At 49.9% G+C, this 22,659-nt stretch overlaps 1 protein-coding gene across 1 annotated transcript in view; it reads right to left on the bottom strand.

Annotated features, from left to right (window-relative positions):
* The window catches only part of klhdc3 (kelch domain containing 3), a 48,647-nt gene extending 27,993 nt beyond the window's left edge, over positions 1-20,654 (bottom strand). Inside the window, 2 exon segments of the mRNA XM_052024765.1 lie at positions 1,467-1,707; positions 20,505-20,654. Of these exon segments, the coding sequence (XP_051880725.1) occupies positions 1,467-1,620 (154 nt within the window). The 5' untranslated portion in view covers positions 1,621-1,707; positions 20,505-20,654.
* Between the last annotated feature and the right edge of the window lie 2,005 nt (positions 20,655-22,659).

Genomic DNA, 22,659 nt, shown 5'->3' on the forward strand with positions numbered 1-22,659 from the left:
GATTTATTATAGCCTTCGTACACCATGGTTCCTGTATCCTATCATGACTCCCGTCTCATCGGAACATGTCTGTTCAGAGCTCTACACAAATATCCCATGAATATTTGCCACATATCTTCTGTACTTTTCCCAGACATGTTCCCAATTTAATCTTCCAATTTCCTGCCTGAGAGCCTCATAATTCCCTTTACTCCAAGTAAACACCTTTCTAGCCTGTCTGTTCCTATCCCTCTCTAGTGCTAACGTAAAGGAGATAGAATTATGATGACTATCACCAAAATGTTCACCCACTGAGGGACCTGATACCTGACCAGGTTCATTACCCAATATCAAATCAAGCACAGCCTCTCCTCTTGTAGGTCTATCTACATACTGTGTCAAGAACCCTTCCTGAACACACATAACAAACTCCACCCCATCTAAACCCCTCACTGTCTGGAGATGCCAATTGATGTTTGGGAAATTAAAATCCCCCATCACAACAACTCTGTTATTCTCACACCTTTCTAGGATCTGCTTCCCTATCTGCTCCTCAATAACCCTGTCACTATTGGGCGGCCTATAAAAACACCCAGCACCGTTATCGACCCCTTCCTGTTCTTAACCTCCACCCACAGAGACTCCGTAGACAATCCCTCCACAACGTCCACCTTTTCCGCAGCAGTGACACTATCTCTGATCAACAGTGCCGCTCCCCCACCTCTCTTGCCTCCCTCCCTGTCTTTCCTGAAACATCTAAAACCCGGCACTTGAATCAACCATTCCAGCTGCGGAGCCATCCAAGTCTCTGTAATGGCCACCACATCATAGCTCCAAGTATTGATCCAAGCTCTAAGCTCATCCACCTTGTTCACAACACTCCTTGCGTTAAAATAGACACATCTCAAGCCTGTCTGAACACGTCCCTTCTCTATCACCCGCCCATGGCACCCGCTCCTAGCCTCCTCCACTTGAGAGCCCCAGTCTCTCCAGTATGGATCCCACCCCTCAGATGACCACTCAGAAGAAGTTGCCTCTCAGATCCTTTTTAAATCATTCCACCTATGCCCTCTAGTTTTTGATTCCCTTTCCCTAGGAAAAAGACCGTATGCATTCACTCTACTTATGCACCTTCTGATTCTATACACCTCTATAAGATCACCCCACAGTTTCCTATGTCCCGAGGAATAAAGTCCTAGCCTGCCCAACCTCTCCCTACAACTCAGGCTCTCGAGTCCTGGCAGCATCCTTGTAAACCTTCTGTGCTCTTTCCAGCTTAATGACTTCTTAACAAAGTGCGCTCCTCCACCGCTGCCATCTTCCCCATGCACACAGGGCTGCTGAGATCTGACCCAACAGGACCAGCACCCAGCTACTGGAGGGGCTCTGAAGGGACTGGGGGCACAATAAAGAAGGGGGGAAATGGAGGCTAGACAGAGGTGGCCTCAGGTCCCTCCACAGAGAAAGCAGGATCGGTTGGTGCTTACCCGCGTTAAAGACATGCACGTCGATCTGTCGGAGTGTCTCGTAGTCCTCGCCCGAGCAGTAGCCCCCGAAGGAGTAGACCTTGTGCCCGACGGCCACTGCAGCATGGTTCACCCTCCGTGGGCCTCCTTCCAGGTGCACCGCCCACCGTAACATTCCCTTCAGCTGGGCGGCAGCTTCTCGGGAGCAGCCAGGAAGGCCGCTCCGTGCCACCGGCTCAGGCCCGGCTCATCCCGAACACAGCTGGTGGGGGGGGCGGGGTGGACAGAGAGCACAGGACATGGTTACTGCACCCAGCCGCCAACTCCTGGGTCAGAGCGCCAAGTCACCAGGTCAACCCTGTCCCCCCCCCCCCAGGAGACAGAGCGACCACATGAGAAACAAAGGACTGCAGACGCTGGAACCTAGATGAAAAACACAATGATGCTGGAGGAACTCAGCAGGCCAGGCAGCATCCGTGGAGAAAAGCAGGCGGGCAACGTTTGGGGTCAGGACCCTTCTTCAGGACTGAAGATAGGAAAAGGGGAAGCCCAATATATAGGAGGGGAAAGCAGAGCAGTGATAGGTGGACAACAGAGGGGAGGTGGGGTGGGCACAGGGTGGTGATAGGTAGATGCAGGTAAGAGACAGTGATGGGCAGGTGCGGGGGAGGAGGGGAGAGCAGATCCACCGGGGGTGGGTCAAAGGTAAGGAGAAAAAGGAAAAAAAGGCTAGGAAAGGGAAGAAGAGAAGAAGCATGGTGGGGGGGGGGGGGGGGGGGGGGGGGATTACCTAAAGTGGGAGAATTCAATGGCCATCCCATTAGGCTGCAAGATTCCGAGACAGAAAGTGAGGGGCTGTTGCTCCAGTTTGCGCTGGGAATTCTCCCGGCAGTGGAGGAGGCTGAGGACTGACGTATCAGTGATAGTGTGGGAGGGGGAGTTGAAGTGACTGGTAACGGGGAGATGCAGGTCGCGGTTACAGACAGAGCGCAGGTGTTCTACGAAACGGTCACCTACTCTGTGTCTGGTCTCACCAATGTAGAGGAGGCCACCCTTGCAGCACAGATGCATCACTGCCCCTCGCATGTAACATCGGCTCACTTTAAAGCATTCACATCAAGGGTGGCAGGAAGTGGGGAGGATAGTAATAGACCACAGGGGAGATGGATATATATAGACTGGCAGAACGGCAGACAAATGGCAAAATGAAACTTAATACCCAGAAGTGGAAAATGACACTTTGGCAGAGCAGAGACGATGTCAGCTTAGTGGAAGAGATCCAGAGTGTGTGCTGGAACAGAGTGAGCAGGGTATGCAAGTGTACACATCCCGGTAAGTGGCAGGACACCTGAGAGAGTGATTCATGAAACCCAGGATTCATAAGAAGAGGCACAGGGCACAAAGCAGGGAGCTCAAGTCAAATCTTTATATATTTTAAACAAAACACCAGCTGGATCACAACTGTGGCATCACATCCATCGGTCCTAGTAAGGGTGCAGGAAAGGTTAAGTGTTATCCTAAAGTTAGATGGGGATGGATCTCCCGGTAGCTCAGAGGTTTGAGCAGAGACTTGGAGCTGGATCCTTACTGAGGAGTTTATAGGGTAGATTGCAGGACTGGGCACCCAGAATCACAGCAATGGGCAAAAGATATAGATGAGCTGAGAGAAAGTACTTAAAAAAAGTTATAATCTGGAAGTTGCTGTCTGAAAGTCTGGTGGCTACAGGTTCAAGGGAAATCAGAGGGCTGCGGGGAAATGGATAAATATTTGAAAGCAAAACATGTGCAAGGGACAGAGCAGGGGAACTGGGGCTGACTGGACTGATCTGGCACACCCAGCAGAACACACAAGACCCAAGGAGCAGGAGTCAGCCACTTGGCCCCTCAAACCTGCCCGCCCTTCTATGTCATCATGGTTGATCTACCCCAGGCCTCACCTCCTCCTCCCTGCCAGATCCCCAATTCCCCTGATCTTTCAAACATTGAGCTCCCTCCTCCTTAAAAAGCTCTGGTGATCCAGCCTCACAACTCTCCGAGGTGGAGATTCATCACCCTCACGGGAAGCTCCCAAGTTTTGATTGGCTGCACCCACCGCACTCCACACTGGCAGCTTCAGCACAGGGAGGTGCTAAAATCCAGAGGCCACTTCCCCTTAAACCGCAGAGAAGAGGGAAACATTGAACAGGTTCACAAAAATATTATTTGGCTTTCGACTCCAATGAAGGTGGTGGCTCAGAAGCAGGCAGTCACTGCCCAGATGCCACAACAGCAGGAGGGAAAGTTGAATCAGGATGTTGTAACTACGCCTAGCACCAGAAGGGAGAATCAGCGATGCCAGTCTCAGCTCTCTCACAGGCACCACCACCACTGGTGTCCTCCGGCTGTCTCCGCCCTGTCACAGACATCCTTTTTACGCCTTCCACACTCTGACTTCTCTGGGACGTAAAGCCAGTGTCAGTTCTAACTTCTCCCATACAGGGCCCTCCCCAGTTTGTGACAGGGTTCTGTTCCTGAGAACTGTTTGTAACCTAAACAGATCACAGGTCGGGAATGCAGCTGCCCAGCGATATATTTAAATAAAAACACTGGCCAACTGAGTAGAACGTGCAGTTAAACCAGGGCATTTAACTCAACCACTCAGATTTCTCTGGAAGATACAACGATATTGTCTCAAACCAAGTTCCCACACAGAATATGCCTGGAGCCCTGCAGCAGCCGGCAAATCCCTCCTGCTGGTCTCCCAAACACTTGTTTGTATGCAAGGAGTGTACATGAGTTGGGCAGTCATAACCTAGGGAGGACCTGTAGATACTTATGAATTAGGAGCAGGTGTAGGCCACTCGGACCCTCGAGCCTGCTTTACCACCTAATAAAGTCTTGGCTGTTCCAAAGACTCAGGTCTCCGAGAAAAACTTTTGTCTCATCTCTGACTAAAATGAGAGGAAACATCCTCTCCACATCCACCCTACCAACACCCCTCAGGGCCGTACATGGCTGGTATTTACACAGGACCGTTCTTCAGAAAATCCCCAGCAGTTCATGACTTGTTGATGATTGCAGAACACCCAATTCCTTCTGGAACTCCCCAGTAAATGCAGCAACATTCAGCCACATAAATACCGTGTCACAAGAGCAAATCAGAGGCTGGGTATCTTGCAGCGAGCAACTCATGCTCCAAGGCCTGTCCACCATCTTGAACACAAGATGATAGGAGCAGGAGCTGGCCATCCGTCCCCGAGCTTGCCCCATCATTCAATATGATCATGGCTGATCTACGTTGGCCTCCTCTTCTGTGCCAGTTCTCCCTACTCCTCTGTTTCACGATCTAACAAAATATCTATCAGCCATTTCTCTGTATGCTATTATTAATTCACCAGCCTCATTATTTAGAGGACCCATTTACCTTAGCTGTCCTCCTCTTATGTAAACATCCACAGAAGCTTTTACACCACATACAAGTTTTCTCTCAAAATTCATTCTAAGATTAGATTTCTTTATTACTCACATGTACTTCGAAACATACAGTGAAATGCAGTTTTTCCATAGAGTGTTCAGGGGGCAGCCCGCAAGTGTTGCCACCAACATAGCATGCCCACAGCTTCCTAAGCCATATGTCTTTGGAATGTGGGAGGAAACTGGAGCATCCGGAGGAAATCCACGCAGACAGGGGGAGAACATACAAACTCCTTACAGACAGCGGCGGGAATTGAACCCGGGTCACTGGCGCTGTAATGGTGTTACGCTAACCACTACACTACCGTGCCTGCCCACCATTTCTCCCTTTCTTGTGAGCTTTTTAAGCCACCTACTGCTGGATCCTAAAAACCTGCCAGTTCTCTGGGCTACCACTGGCCCTTGCCACTTTTTATACCCTACTTTTCAACTTAACATGAACCTTTGCCAACCATGGATTGCATTCCTTTCTCATGGAATCCCTCACTTTGATTGGGAGAAGCTCTTGCTGAGCATTATCGACCAGCTGTTTGAATATCTGCCTCTGTTCCTTCACTGACCTGTCTCTCAACTTGTTTAGTTGAAACAAGTTTTCAAGCCGTTTAGTTGCTTAAACGGCTCCTCCCTCATACCATTATAATTGGCATTATTTAAACTGAAGACACTGGTTATAGACCTATGGTTTCCATCCTCAGACACAAGAGACTGCAGAGACTGGAATTGTCAGGAACAAAATCTGCTGGAGGAACTCAGTGGGTCAAGTAACATCTGTGCTGGGGTTGGGGGACGGGGGGGGGGGCATGGAAATTGTCAGGTCAACAACTCCTTCCCTTCCCCCCCCCCCCCCCCCCCCCACACAGATGCTGCTTGACCTGCTGAGTTCCTCCAGCAGATTATTTGTTACTCCCTTGTTAATCCTTCCTCATTACACAAGATCAAATGTGGGAGACAGAGGTGATCTCATAGAGGTGGAAAAATCCTGAGGGGCATAGAGAGGGTGAAGTCTTTTTCCCAGGGTTGGGGAATCAAGGACTAGAGGGCATAGGTTTAAGGTGAGAGGGGAAAGATTTAATAGGAACATGAGGGGAAACTTTATTTTTACACAAAGGGTGGTATGTACGTGGAATGAACTGCCAGAGGAAGTGGGTGAGGCAAGTACATTAACAACTTTTAAAAGACAGTTGGACAGGTACAGGGATCGGAAAGGTTTAGAAGGTTATGGGCCAAACACTGGCAGATGGGACTAACTTGGATAGGGCATCTTGGTTAGCATGGACCTGTTGGGCTGAAGGGCCTGTTTCTATGCTGTACAACTCTAACTCTCTAACACTAGCATGGACGAGTACAGCTCCAAACACTCAAGGACACAATAACCTGCTCGTTCGGTTACCCCATTCACCACCCTAAGCACTCCCTCCCTTCACCAGTTACACACAGTCGTGCAGTGCGCACCACCTACAAAATGTGCTGCAGTTACTCACCCAGGCTACTCTGACAGCACCTCTCAAACCTGTGACCCCTACCACCAGGGACAAGGGCAGGAGGTAGAAGGGAACACCGCTGCCTGCAGGTTCCCCTCTCAGTCCCAAACCATCCCGACTGGGCAATACCTCACCGTCACTGGGTCACTAGATCTGGGACTGCCTCCCCACCAGCTCTGTGGGAGCAGCTTCACCAGAAGCACTGTAGCGATTCCAGGTGGTTCACAGGCTCCCAGTGTGCACAGCGATGGAGGCTCCAATCACCTCACAAAGTCAGTCCCCCACAAAGCAGAGGTCCTCCTTGACCCAATTGCCTGTCCTCTGGGATGGCAGGGCTCCAGCCCACAAGGAAGCTTACGCTCAGCACTGGCAGGAAGCAGATAGGGAGGTAGATGGAGCTCCAGAGTCCTGGAAATGCAGAGTGTGGTAACCTGTCACATAGAGCTCTGCACTAGCATTAAACAACACAGGACACCAAGCCGTGAGAAAATCGAACGGTTGGTTTCTAGCAGCAAGAGATAAAAAGAAAGAGGGGATTCCAGAGCTTGGGATCCAGGCAGCCAGAGGTACGGCCAGCCAAACATAAAACAGTACAGCAGAGGAACAGGATCTTTGGCCCGTGATATCTAAGCAACCATGATGTCAAATTAAAACTGATCTCATCTGCCTGCACGTGACCCATACCCTTCCATTCCTGCTTGTCTAAATGCCTCTATCACACCTGTTTCTACCACTACCCCCTGGCAGCACATTCCCCATGTAAAAAAAACTTACCCCCTCTCACCTTAAAGCTCTGCCTTCCAGTATTTGACATTTCTACCCTGGGAAAATGATTTTGGACTGTCTACCCTATCTATACTTCTCGTAGTTTTTATAAACCTGTGTCAGGTCTCGCCTCATCCTCTGATGCTCACGAGAAAACAATCCAAGTTTGCCCAACCTCTCCTTAAAGCTAATACTCTCTAATCCAGGCAACATCCTGGTGAACCTCTTCTGCACCCTCTCCAAAGCCTCCTCATCCCAGTCCCACACTGACATGTCTGTCCACGGCCTCCTCTACTGCCACGTTGAGGCCAGATGCAGGTTGGATGAACAACACCTCATATTCCACCTTGGGAGTCTCCAACCTGACGGCCTCAACATCGATTTCTCTGACTTCCGGTAACCCTCCCCTCTTCTCCCCCACCCCTTTTTTTGAAACCTCCTCCTCCCCACCCCTCTTTTGTCTTCCCTCATTCCTGTGGCCCCCCTCTCCCCCCGCCCTCTTGACCTGCCCATATATTCCCCACCTCCTTCCCTTTATTCCATGGTCCACTGCCCTCTCCTACCGGATTCCTCCTCCTCCAGCCCTTTGCCTCTTCTACCTGTCACCTCTCAGCTTCTTACATCTCCCTGCTCCTCCACCCACCTACCTTCCCCCCCTTACCTGGACTCACCTATTCCCTGCCAGCCTGTGCACCTCCCCCTCCCCCCCACCTTCTTATTCTGGCTTCTGCCCTCTTCCTTTCCAGTCCTGATGAAGGGTCTTGACCACAAAACGTCAACTGTTTATTTCCCTCCACAGATGCTGCCTGACCTGCTGAGTCCCTCCAGCACTGTGTGTGTGTGTTGCTCCAGATTCCGGCAATCTGCAGAATCTCGTCTCTAAAGCCTCCACATTCTTCCTGCAATGGGCGACCAGAACTGCATGCAATACTCCAAATGTGGCCTAACAATGTTTTACACAGCTGCAGCATGATCACCCAAGATGATCACCAGTACAGATTTAGAAGAGTGCAGAGATCTCAGAGGGCGAGAGGGGGTTATAGAAACTGGGCAAGACCGCTGAGGATATACAGCCAGGCAATGAGAGTTGTAGAACTGGGGGAAAGAGCCAACATGGGTCATTGACACAGAAACAGGACAGTGTGAGATTAGACAGAGGCAGCAGATAATCCTCTGAAGCGTGGCCATACATCTCCAGGGAGGCAATTAAACTGCTCATTAACCCAGACAGGCAAGGGCCCATTGCATTAGCAACAGATTGTATCAAATATTCACGCTTCATTACCCAGCCTAAAGCTGGAAGGAGTGAGCCACCACAGAGTGCCTGGCTGCCACTGAGTTTTAGAACTAACGAGATAATGTGGATTAATGAGTGAGCCACAATGCTGGTACAATTGGGACTATTTAACTGCTGACCTAAAGTGTGCTGGACATGCACGGACAGTTCACAGACCGGACAGCCTCGCACACCACCTGGCTTTGTACTTTGGTCTTCACTCAGTATCAGAGCCTTATCAAAAGGCACCCTCGCCTTGTCACAGTGGAGCCATTACCCCCCCAGACAAATGAAACCCCCTGGGTACATAGAGGGGGCAGACAGCAAGCACTGACAGTTAACCCCACCTAGGGACACAGTGGTTGAACACCTGGACTGTTGCACAGAACCGCACTATTAATCTTTAATCCCACTACATTAAGTGTGAACTAGAAGACAGAAGGACTGGTGTACAATGGAACACCAGATTCTGCTGCACATCACTGATGTCCCTCCCACCTTGCCTACGCTTTCACTACATTGACTCCTAACTACTCTCCGAAATGGCTCAGTGACGCGGACCAGGGCGAGTTGGAAGAGATGCAAAGCTACGTTGCCAGTGAGGTGTGCAAGAACTAAATGCAATTGGCTGGCAGGACACTTGCGAGAAGGAGGCTGGAAGGTGGATGATCGCAATCTCGGAGTTATACAGCACAAAAATAGGCCCTTCAGCCCAACTCATCCGTGCCAACCAAAGTGTGCCTAACTGAGCTAGCCCACTTCCCTGTGTTTGGCCATATCCCTCTAAACCTTGCCTATTTACGAACCTGACCATAGGTCTTTCAAAACATTGTAAGTTACCCACCTCTACCACTTCCTCTGGCAGCTCGTTCCACATACCCACCACCTTCTGTGTGGAACAACTTGCCCCTCAGGTCCCCTTTTAAATCTCTCCCCTCTCACCGTAAACCTGTGCCCTCTAGTTTTAGACTCTCCTACCCTGGGGAAAAGACCGTGACTGTCCACCCTATCTATGCCCCTTGTGATTTTATAAACCTCGATAAGGTCACCCATCAGCCTCCTACACTCCAGGGAAAACAGTCCCAGCCTATCCAGCCTCCCTTATAATTGATGGCCTCCAGTCCTGGCAACACCCTCATGAATCCTTTTTTTCTGCATCCATTCCCATTGCCGCAAGCCTTCCTATAGCATCTCACTGGATGGTGGGGCTGCTGTCCTTCTCCACACCCTCTGCCCTTCCCTGAACAGTGCTGAGGAATTGTCTCTCCAACCTTTAGAGGGCAGCCAGACCCTTGGAATAACAGCCGCAGGGACCCAACCTGGCAGGTGGAGGTACCCCTCCTACAGTGCGGTGTTCCAGTAGAATTATACCGGTAGTAAAACTGCAGTGACTGGAAACCTGAATTGAAAACAGAAAATGCTGGAAGTACCCAGGAGGTCGGGCAGCGTCTGTGCAAAGAGAAACAAGGTTCACGTTTCAAGTTGAATGTTCAAAGAGGCTTTCTCGGCAAAAAGTTGTCGCATTGATTTCCAATCACTCAGGCAAGGAGCAGGTACCAGCTATAGGAAAACAATGCTATTCCTGCTGTGGATTAGCTGTCATTAGCAAATTATCACCTCCTGGCTCACAGGCAGAGCGGCCCCACACAGCTGCGGCCGTGGTTCTCAGGGGAGAGGATTTGGTTAAAAACCAGCACCAGTTACTCACGTTCTGGCTGATGCTGCAAGTAGCAGTCTCGGAAAATTCTCTTCCCTGGGAATGGAAGAACAAGTGAGAAACGAGTCCTCGGCACTCGCCCGACACAGTAGAGAACCTGCAATATATTCAGTGCCTCCCTTCTCTTGGCAGGGTGCCACTTTACACTGAAAATAGCCCCTGGATTCCTTGTATTTCATACAAGCCATGCTATTTCCAGCAAGCAACTACTCGCTCTGGTCCAATCGAGGAGAGCAGAGCAGCAAGGTTATCAACTGACATTAATCAACAACTTTTTTTCAACAAAAAAAAAATCAGAGGCTGCACTGTCCTTCGCAGTCCCATTGGATATTCAGTGTCAAAAGTCACTCTATTTTTAAATCGAGAACTGCAGAGAGAGACTGGTGAATCTGAAAATTATTTAGGCACATTGACTTTACTTGATCACAGTTCACAAATGTGCTGGGGAGATCATGGGGGGGAGGGGGGGGGGGGCAGGACCAGCCCGTGTCTCTATGCAGTAACGTCTAGACATGGGCTGATAAAACAGAAAGGAAGGCTCCCAGCACAGAAGTGCCTGGCAACGACCATCTTCAGCAACAGAGTCTAACCACCTACCCTTAACGTTCCATGGCATTTCCCCTACCATCAACACCCTGGGGGTCACCATTCACCACAAACACAACTGGAACAGACACATGAACACTGTGCAGGTCAGAGGCTGGGCATCCTGTAGTGAGTGACTCATTTCTGACAACCCAACACCTTCCCACCACCTACGAGGCACATAAGAAGCTGAAGTGAGTAGTGGACTCAGCCCAATACATAACAGGCACATCCCTCCCCACCATCAGTGGTATCTACACGAGGCACTGCTTCAGTTCAGCAAAGATCCCCACCATCTGGGCCATGCCAACTTCTCACAGCTACCACCAGGCAGGAGGTACAGAAGCCTGAAGTCCCACACCACCAGGTTCAGGAACAGCGACTTCCCTTCAACCATTTGGTTCTTGAACCAACCGGCACAACCCTACTCAGTATACCTCAGTACAGCAAAACACCGATCACTTTGCACTACAATGGACTTTGTGTTTTTTTTGTTCTAATTGTGTTCATTCTTATAAAATTTATGTATAATTTATGCCTAAGTTATGTTTCCTTGTGAATGCTGCTTATCTGATGCCATGTGCCTACAATGCTGCTGCAGGTTAAGTTTTCATTGCACCTGTGCACACATGGACTTGTGCATACGGCAATAAACTCAACTTTGACTTTGAGTGTGATGGAACACTCCCCACTTGCCCGGATGAGTACAGCTCCAAAAACTTTCGAAGAACTCAATATCATCCAGGACAAAGCAGCCTACTCAATCAGCACCGTGTCCATCATCCTGAACACCGCTGTCCCCAGTACACAGTGACTGCAGCGTGTGCCATCTATAAAAGCCACACACCCAGGTTACTCCGACAGACCTTCCTAAACCTGTGACCTCCCTAAACCTGTGACCCTCAAGCATGCAGAGTGCTCAGTCCCATCTAAATGTTCAGTGTGTGTCAAATGTTTTGACTGACGTGAACCCCACCCTCAGCTGAGTTCCAGGTAAGCGTACGCTGAGCTGTGGGATAGATTTTATTCAAAACTAAAAGGACTACATTTCTTTAGCCATTTTCAGGGACATTCCCAACGAAGCATCGCAACAAACAGCCTGCCAGAGGAACTTAGCTGGTCAAGCAGCATCTGTGAGGAAAGGAATTGTCAACATTTCGGGTTGAATCCCTGTATCAGGATTACTACAGTTACATATGCGTTCCAATTCCTCTCCCACCCCATAGATGCTGCTCCAGCCCGCTGAGTTCCTCCAGCAGGCCATTTGTTGCTCAGATTCCAGCATCTGCAGTCTCTTGTGTTCCAATGTAGCAACTGTTCTAATATTAGAAGGTGGCAGCAAAAGAACACAGCAAACTACCACTAAGGGTGGAGATAACTCAACCTAACTCCACACACGGCCACACAGCACACAAACAGGCCCTTCAGCCCACCACGTCTATGCTGACCAACGAGTACTTATCTACACTAAACCCATTTACCAGCACTTGGGCCGTGGGCTATAGTTCCTTGGGGATTCAAGTGTTCATCAGATGCTTCTCAAACAGAGTCTCTGACCCACCCCCTCAGGCAGTGTGCTCCAGAGTCCAACCACCCTCTGGGTGAAAAAAAATTCTTCCAGATCCCCTCCAAACCTCTCACTCCTCACCTTAAACCTATGCCTCTGGTTTTAATGTACTTAATACATCAAAACACACAGTGAAATGCGTCTTTTTGCATTACTAAGAGTGTTCTGGGGGCAGCCCGCAAGTGTCACCACTCTTCCGGCGCCAACACAGCATGCCCACAGCTCCTAACCCGTATGTCTTTGGAATGTGGGAGGAAACCCACACAGACACGGGGAGAACGTACAAACTCCTCACAGACAGTGGCCGGAATTGAAACCTGGGTCGCTGGTGCTGTAATAGTGTTACGCTAACCGCTAACGCTACCGTGCCTGCCCTCTACCACGGAGAAAGCGTTTCTTACTATCCAACCCCCTCATAATCTTGTAAACATCTGTCAGGGTCCCCTTCTCAGCCTCCTCTGCTGCAGGAAAACAAACCCAGCCTATCCAGTCTCTTCTCATAACTGAAGCATTCCACCCCAGGCAATCCCCTCTGCACCCTCTCTCTTTTGCTGTTGGTTGGCAGACAACACCAGGGAGAGATGCTGAAGGGGCAAGGAGGGACTCGGTCTAACATCTTATTCCAAAGGCAGGGGCCTGTGACAGTGTGGCACCCTCTCCGCTCTACTCCAAACAAGGCAGCAGGCATTCAGTAGATTTACGGAGATACAAGAAACAGCAGATGCTGGAATCTGGAGCAACCCAATCTGCTGGAGGAACTCAGTGGGTCGGGCAGCTTCTGTGGGAGGAAAGGAACTGTTGACGTTTGGGGTTGAAACCCTTGCATCTACTGAGAATGGGAGAGTGGAGATGGCCAATATAAGGAGGAGAGGGGGTAGTGGTGAGAAAGGAGTCTGAAGAGATTGGTGGACTGAGGAGGGGTGGAAGATGACAGGCCAATTGTGCCAGGGAGGGGAGGGGAGGGGAGGGAGGGAGTTGGGACACAGTGGCAGGTGGATGAGAGAAGGAGGCCAGGAGATGAGGAAAAAATATTGAGGCAGATGGTGGGGGGTGGGGGGGGGGCGGTGATGGGAAGGAGGTGAAGTTGGAGACAGCTGCTGGAGGGAGATAAGCAGGAACACAAGAGGCTACCAGGAGGTGATAATGGGTACCACACCACCCCGCTCCCCTCCCCTACCTGGTTGTCAACTCACACCCCTCCTCAGTCCACCAATCACCTCTGACTCCTTTCTCATCACTCCACACTCCCCTCTAGACTGGCCACCTCCCCTCTCAGCAGGTTGAGCAGCATCTGTGGGGGGGGGGGGGGGGTGGTGGTGGTGGTAAAGGAATTGTTGATGTTTCAGGTTGAAACCCTGCATCAGAACTGAGAGCAGAGTTCCTCCAACAGATTGTTTGCTGCTTCAGTATATTTACATGCTCAGATCTCAGACATAGGACCTGACCACACAGCCTCTCGGCTGTGAGTAAAGGACACAACCTATTAGGCCACAGTATATCTGTTAGGTGTGGGTTAGAAGTAACGCCTTCTGCCTCTGTGTAATATAATTCCCAAGAGTTTGGAAGTAAAGCCTTTATTGGCAGGTGGATGTGCTCTGGACTGCTCTCTCCTCTCCACTTTTGGAGAAATGACTTCCAGTGCTGCTCGATTCACTTGTACACTTATGGTACACGGCACACCTGTCATCTCAGGGGCTGTAGGACAACACTGAGCGCTGTACCATCAATTCTAACTGGGACAGAGGCCAGGTTAAGCAGCTGCAGAGTGCAGATACATATCAAAACATGGAAAGGTACACACACACTCCTGAAGCTGGTCTATAATTTATTGCGCTGAAGCATTCGTAACTGCCTTCAGCCAGAAATACCTCCTGGCTTCCTTCCCAGATCCCCACCACCACACATGGCTGTCTCCAGCCAATCTGAGTCACTCCATAGAACAAGTGGCTGAGAATACAAGGTACATCAATGCCAATACAACCAGACCACACTGCAGATGTACTACTGAAAACCTGTGATCCACAACTAATTGTGCCTCTCAGCTAAACTGTTCCAGTAAAAGATACAACACTGGCATCTCCCAGACGATGTAGAAAATTGCATATCAGATAGCTCAGGTAGGTCGTAACCCAAAATGTCAACCATTCCTTCCCCCACCCACACAAATTCAATCTGCTAATTCATCACTACACTCAGTCTGATGGAAGGGGTTATCAACTGCACGACCCAAGGGCATTTACTCACTGATGCCCAGTTGGGGTTTCACGAGGACCACTCAGTTCCAGACCTCATCACTGCCTCAGTCTGAACATGGACCAAAGAGCTGGATTCCAGCGGTGAGGTGAGGGAGATGAAGGGAGCATTTGACTAAGTGTGGCAACAAGGACCCCTGGTAAGACTGAAGTCAATGTGCATCCAAGGGGCAAACAGTCCAGTGGTTACAGTCATACCTTGCACAAAACAAGATGGTTGTGGCTGATGGAAATCAATCAACTCAGTCGCAGGACATCACAGCAGGAGTTCTTCAGAACAGTGTGCTGGGCCCAAACATCTTCAGCTGTTTCAGCAATGACCTTCCTTCCATCAGAAGGTCAGGAGTGAATTGTTCACTGATGATTGCAGTGTTCAATTCCATTCACAACTCCTCAGCAAATGAAGCAGCCCATGCCTGCATGGAGCAAGGCATCACAAAAGTCAATGACCATCCCCAATACGAAATAATCTAACCACCTACCCTTGACATTCAATGACCTTCCCATTGCAGAGTTCCCTACCACCAACATCGTAAGAGTCACCAGAAACTCAACCGGACCAACCAACAGATTAGTGGCTGGGTATCCTGTGGCAACTGAATCACCTCTTGATACCCATTCCATCATCTACAGGGCACGTCAGGAATGGGATGCAATACTCCCCACTCGCCTGGATGAGTGAACCTCCAGCAAAATCCAGGACACTAGCAGCAGGTACTGCGGCAACTCGTATGCCAAGTTGGAAGTATGTCGTCACTGCGTTCAGTTTCTGGAAACCGCTCCCCAGCTGTGCGAGCACCTATCCAAGAGGACTGCAGCGGTTCATGAAGGGGGCTCATCCCCACCTTCTCAAGGGCAATTAAGGATGCCCAATAAGTGATGGCTATACCAGTGAAGGGCAGATTCCAGACCCATTTGGTCACAGGGATGACATGCACACTCCACACAGACAGCACTGGAGATCAGGGTTGCTGAAGCTGAGAGGCAGCAGCTCCACCTCTGACTAAAGATGTGCTCAGGGTTCCAAGAGCTGGCTAACTCTCAGATCATACTGAACCACATATAGCACTGAATACATGGGGCAGGCTATGTAGGGCTGAGCCGAGGGTGACCACCTTTCCAATTCTCTTCCCCAGAGGCCTGGTGAAGAGTTCATTCAGTTTAGGTTGCTAGGTTTCAGGGCATTTAGGGTACCAGGGGAATTTGAGCTCTGGGCAGGGAAATGACACAGAGGTAAATTGGCCATGATCTTGTTGAATGGCAAAGCAGGCTTGAGGGAGCAAATGGTTTACTCTTGCCCTACTTTTTCATGCTCGAGTCCTTATCAATTCCTGCTCCCATCTGTCAAAACTCTTCATCCATCCTGAACCCAATACTTCTCAATTCCCAGCACTCAGGAATCGCCCAGTCCCACTCTCAGCTCAGAGCCTTGGCTGAATGAGCTCATCACCAGCAATTCTGAAACTGAAGCAGCCCGTCACAACCTTGCTGCCATAGTTAACCCGAGGTGAGGCCATCTCTGCCACACTGCCCAACTGCACCTTTCCTTGGCTCATCTACTGCTGAAAACCCATTTTTGGCACCTTTTGGTGCATCACTTCTAATGGAATATTGGCCGATATCCCTTGTTCCACGCTCAGTAAACAAGGTCAACTAATCCTCCCCTGGTGCAGCTTCTGGTTAAGCAACATTTTAAAATTCTTCTCCTTGCTTTCAAGACCTTGTCCTCCCTCTCCCTGCAACTTGATGTCTCTGACCTGCGATTCTGGACACTTATCCTAATACTAACTGCTGATGGCAAAGTCCCAAAATTAACCCTCTCCCTCCCCCTTTAATCCACTAGTTTGACTGAGATTTTGGGCACCTGCCTTCATGCTTCCCAATGTCACCCACTTTCAGTCTGGTAATGCTTGAAGAGTGCTGGAATGTTTTATGTGAAAGGAACTGGATGAAGACAAGCTCCTGGTGTAGTAACCAGTGTGGGAACACAGCTCTAGATGTTTATTTCCAGCTCCTGATTTGCTGGTCAAAGTCCACTCTTTGCTTCGTGTAGTAATATCAACAAACAGTGCAACACCGGAGGGACAGTGACCCAAAGTTCCACCTCACAGTCACCTGTGGAAGACCACGGCCCACCAGACCACAGTTAGAACTGGAGACACAACCCTGAGCAGAGAAACAATCAAACTCATCGCCGGAACTCAATGCCTGACAACACCCTCTTAGTGTCCTGCAAACACCACCACCAGCCCTGCACTCCAAACGCCACAGTAATGACCTGTGACACCCACGCACCACAGCGACAACAGCCCCAGCGCCACATACACCACGGTGATGACCCCTGACCCCCACACACCACGGCAATGACAACCCCAGTGCCCCACACACCACCATGGTGACGACCCTGACCAACCCCCCGCCCCCCCACACACACTACAACAACCCCGACCCCACACTGCACGGCAACAACAGCCCCAATGCCCTACACATCACCACAACAATGCTGAAGAGAAGACCTTCAGTAATGACCAACAGGGCAGCCTGAGGGAACGGCACTCAGACCTCACCTCGTCATGGGAGGGCTAATCCCATTCACTGGCTGCCCTGTCCCATGAGGGGAGGGCTAATCCCATTGTGACAGCCCTTTTCAGATTAAGCAAGGGTTGGTACTCAGCTGTCAGCCGCAGGTTCAGTCCAATCCCCTGTGCGACTTTGGGTAAGTTTGATGTCAGCAGCTGTTTGCCTCAGCACACCCGCTTACCAATTGGTTCAACACTTGCAGCATACAGACAATGTGCCGTAGTTCAGGTTACTGGGCTGCCCCACCACCCTCGCTCCACAGCTACCGGCTGATGGATCATGTCTGGTCTTCAGATTTCCCACCATGGCAGCATTTTACTTTTTCTTTCATTTATGAGCAGCAGCAACTTACATGTATATAGCACCTAATATCAGGGTGAGGGCAAGCATTGAGCAGGGACGTACTAGGCGCTGCTGCCTTACAGTGCCAGAGACCCAGATTCGATCCTGAGCTCAAGCGTTGTCTGTGCAGATTATCTTTTTTCGATGCACCATAGAAAGCATCCTATCTGGATGCATCACAGCTTGGTACGGCAACTGCTCTGCCCAGGACCACAAGAAACTGCAGAGAGTTGTGGACACAGCCCAGCGCATCACGGACACCAGCCTCCCCTCCTTGGACTCTGTCTTTACCTCTCGCTGTCTTGGTGAAGCAGCCAGCATAATCAAAGCCCCTACCCACCCGGGACATTCTCTCTTCTCTCCTCTTCCATCGGGTAGAAGATACAGGAGCCTGAGGGCACATACCACCAGACTTAAGGACAGCTTCTACCCCACTGTGATAAGACTATCGAATGGTTCCCTTATACAATGAGATGGACTCTGACCTCATGACCTACCTTGTTGTGACCTTGCACCTTATTGCACTACACTTTCTCTGTAGCTGTGACGCTTTACTCTGTACTGTTATTGTTTTTATCAATGCACTCTGTACTAACTCAATGTAACTGCACTGTGTAATGAATTGACCTGTACGATCGGTTTGCAGGACAAGTTTTTCACTGTACCTCGGTACAAGTGACAATAATAAACCAATACCAGAGTGAGAGTTCCCCCTGGGAGCTCCAGTTTCCTCCCACGTCCCAATGACGTGACAGTAGGCTGCTGTAAATTGCCCTCGTGTGTGGGTGTGTGGGAAAGGAATCAAGGGGGAGGGAGAGATCATGGGTGTGAGGGAATATCACAGGATACAGGGGCTGCAAGAGGGGGAAATGGGACTGATGGGAATCAGCATAGACCTGATGGACCAAATGGCCTCCTCCTGTATTGTAACAAGTAAATACATTCCAAAGCAGCTTCAGCCTGGCATTAAAGCTGCATGTTCTTTGGGAATGGCTGCCCCGGGATCAGGGGAATAGCTTGGAGGACGGGCCACTCCAGGATCCTGTCGGATGTACAAAACAATGCTGTCGGCTCAGAGCTATGGGACAGCTGGCTTCGTTCCCAGTTTCAGCAGAGCAAATCCATTCAGGTGAAGGGCAGGGATCTGACCTGATACCGTACTGTCAAAGTTAACTTCTCATTGTTGAGGGCAAATTTCACTCTCGGTGCCCACTGCTACTACAGCAGTCTATTAAATCCCTCACTCCACGAGTGATGATGAACATTCACCTAGAAGCAGGCTTGCTTGCATACTGTGGTTTAGTTTTGCAATAAATATCCTTGGCAAACTTTATAAGGCACTCAAGGTCCTTATTCAAATGTGCATGTGAAAGTGTGTTTTTAAGAGCAAACGTAAGATGGATCGAACTCCAAGGTTAAGGGCAAGTCCTTGGGAAACGTGGACCAATTCCCATATCCTGGGAGCCACCTCTCAGTGAGGGCAGATATCGTGGGAAGGAACTCGCCATCCTCTTCAATGCCTTTTAAAAAAAATATTCCACAGCCACCGGCTGGATAAGCAAACCAACAGCAGTACGGATTCCCAGGGCAACATCTCCTGCATTGAGGCCCTAACTTCACTCTATTAGGCAGGCCCGACACCAGGCTGCAGAAACAGACACTCTATCCCAAACTCCATCATGGGGGAGGTGGGGGGAAGAGATTACCAGGAAGATTCAGGAAGGTGATCAAAGCCTCCTGTTGACCCTGGGAAATCTCCAGTGCATGGCCACTCAAAGTGAAAGAGGAGCATTTGGGATGGTATCGAGAAGTAACCAGCTGGCTGCCCTGTCAGGTACTCCTGCCCCATCTGTGCCAGTCTGTGGTTCCCTCATCAACTTCATGATCAACCTTAGAAATGGAGCAGAAGCAAAAAAAGAAAACCCAGAATGCTAGAATAACTCAGCGGGTTGAGTAAGAGAAGCAAACTATCACTGCCCTGGGTGTTTTCTAACAAGTTGATGGAGGGATGGGGTTGGGAAGGGTCCGGGTGGGGGGTGGATGGTGGAGGTGCGGGTTACACTGGCAGAGTCTGAGTGTGTTTGTAAAAGTTGGTGTTTTTGTGTGGGGTGCACAGGAGTGGTTCATGAGTTGCAAGGGATGTACGTGTGGTGGTTGGGTGTATGAGGGCTATGTGGAGACAGTGTTCACAGAGGTGGTTTAAGGAGGATGGGAGTACAGAATTCCATGTGAGCGTTGAGGTATATATGGGGAATACAGGAGTACGTAAGAGGGCTGGAGTGTATGGGCGTCTGGGGGGGTGTGCAAGGTTGTACGAATGAGATCAGGATCGCAACTGGAAAGTTGTCTGTACATTGTGGATGCTGCTTATGGAGGTTTCAGTGAGTGGGGGAATAACGTTTGTGGTGGGTGTTGTGGTGTATGAGGGCTGGACTTGGGGAGTGGAGGTGTGTGAGGTTTGGGGTATTTGGGCAGTGTAGGAACATTGTTGGGGATTGGGATGTGAGGTGGTTAGGGTGTATGCAGGAGTGGGTATACCATCTGTTGTGGGATGTGTGAGCAGTTAGGGATGTATGGCTGTGCATCAGGAGGTTTGGAGTGTATGGGGAGTTGGGTGTAAAGGGGTGTGTGTGTGCACACATGTATACTTTGTGTGTCTTGGGGGGTTGGGGTGTAAGGAGTAAGGCAGTGTGTGTATTGTGTGTGGGGTAAGGTAACAGGAGTGTGTGTGTCTGTCTGCTGGGGGTGACCTGTATAAACGTGTTAGGGTGGTGGTGACGGTGCTGGTGTTTGGAGACTGACACCCTGCCTCCCATCCCCTCTCTTTGCTCCCTCCCCAGTCCCTCTCTTTGCCCCCACAGTCCCCTCTCTCTGCCCCCCATCCCGTTGGCCCCGTCCCCCGCAGGGGCCGAGCCCCAGCCCACACTGCCCGCCCCCTCTGACCGTTGCTCCGGCCTGGCTATCACCGTGAGGCCGCTGCTTCCCCCCCCCCCGAGAGCGGCCTAACTGCTCGGGCTCACTGCCCCTGGGGCGGCCCTTACCTCGGTCGCCGAAGCCCGGCCAGCTCCTCGGACACCACACCCCTGACCTCCTCCGATCCACGCCCGCCGACCCCTCCGGATTTTTTTTTCCCGCCGACAGGAAAATAACCCTTAAAGGGGAAGGAGCCAACAGCCGCCGCGGCAGCGCTCCCGCCCCGCCCACCAGAGACGGTAACACCGCGCATGCGCGACCGCCTCGCCGCATACTGGGAGTTGTAGGCTCCTGGCAGTGAACTACATTTGGGTAAATACGCATGCGCAAGGACGCTGTACTCCCTGGGATTTGTAGTCCTGTATAAGTAGGTATAATTCCATATTATAATTACAGATTTCTTTATTAGTCACATGTATATTGAAACACACAGTGAAATGTGTCTGTTGCGTAGAGTGTTCTGGGGGCAGCCCGCAAGTGTCGCCACGCTTCCAGCCCCAACATAGCGTGCCCACAACTTCCTAACCCATACGTCTTTGGAATGTGGGAGGAAACCGGAGCACCCGGAGGAAACCCACACAGACACGGGAGAATGTACAAACTCCTTACAGACAGCAGCTGGAATTGAACCTGGGTTGCTGGTGCTGTAATAACGTTACGCTAACCGCTACACTACTGTGCCTGCCTTATAAATTTAAGAGCAACAAACAATCTGCTGTGAGAACTCAACGGGTTGAGCAGCATCCGTGGGAGGAAAGGAATTATTGAAGTTTTGGGTTGAAACCCTGCATCAGGATAATTCCTTTCCCCTCACAGATGCTGCTTGACCAGTTGAGTTCTTCCAACAGATTGTTTGTTGCACCAGATTCCAGCATCTGCAGTCTCTCGTGTCTCCACTATAAACGTAAGAAATAGGAGTGAGTGTAGGTGGAGAGGACTGCACCTCCTTTTGACAATATTCTGGCTGATCCAAACTTAGCTTCAACACCATTTTCCCACTTTCTCCTCATCCTCCTTAAATATATTCAATGACTTCACATCTACAAATCTCTTGAGTGGAGATTTTAAAAGATTCCTTCTCTGTCTGTCATGGGTGACCCCTTACTCTGAAAATATCCTACGCTGGTGGAAACATACTCTCAGCATCTACCCTGTCAAACCCCTCAGAATCTTAAATGTTTCAATAAGATCACCTCTCATTCTTCTAAACTCCAATGAATATAGGTCCAGTCTGTTTATCTTTCTTCATCAATCAGTCCTTCATCCCAGGAATCAACCTACCAAACCCTCTCTGCATTGCCTCTAATGTAGACACATTCTTCCTTAAATATGGAGTCATAAGGTCATAGAGATATACAGCACGGAAACGGGCCCTTTGGCCCAACTAGTCCATGCCAACGAAGATTCTCATCTAAGCTGGTCCCACTTGCCTGTGTTTGGCCCATATCCCTCTAAACCTTTCCAATCTGTGTACCTGTTCAGGTACCTTTTAAATGTTGTTAATATACCTGCCTCAACCACTTCCTCTGGCAGCTCATTCCATACACTGACCACCTTCTGGGTGAAAAAGTTGCCCCTCAGGTTCCTATTAAATCTGTCCCCTCTCACCTTAAGCCTATGCCTTTCAGTTCTTGATTCCCCAGAAAGACTATATGCATTCACCGTATCTATGTCCCTCTTAATTTTATACACCTCTATAAGATCACCCTTCATTCTCCTACGCTCCAATGAAGAAAGTGCCTACCTGCTCAACCTCTCTCCATAACTCAGTCCCTTGAGACCAAAACTATTTGCTATACTCCAGATGTACTTTCACCAGCCCCCTGCAGAGTTTTGTGGGTTTATATTCTACACCCCTGTGAATAAAGGCCAACTTTCCATTAGTCTTCCAAATCACTTATATCTGTCTGCCAACTCTTTGTATTTCATGCACCAGGACCCCGAGATTCCTCTGCACCAAATCATTTCATAGCCTCACTCCATTTAAATAATAATTTGTTTCTTCATTCTTTACTCCAAAGTAGAGAACCTCACATTTTCCCACATTATACTTCACTTTTCAACATTTTGCCCACACACCAAACCTATCTATATCCCTGTGCAGACTCTCTGTGTCTTCCTCACATCTTGCTAACCCACCTGTCATTTTGTCCTCAGCAGATTTGGCTAGTGCACTCGGTCCTTTCATCTAAGTGGTCAGTATAGATTACTAGCTGCTACACC

This window comes from Pristis pectinata, chromosome 10, assembly GCF_009764475.1.
Source record: "Pristis pectinata isolate sPriPec2 chromosome 10, sPriPec2.1.pri, whole genome shotgun sequence".
Taxonomy (NCBI): Eukaryota; Metazoa; Chordata; class Chondrichthyes; order Rhinopristiformes; family Pristidae; genus Pristis; species Pristis pectinata.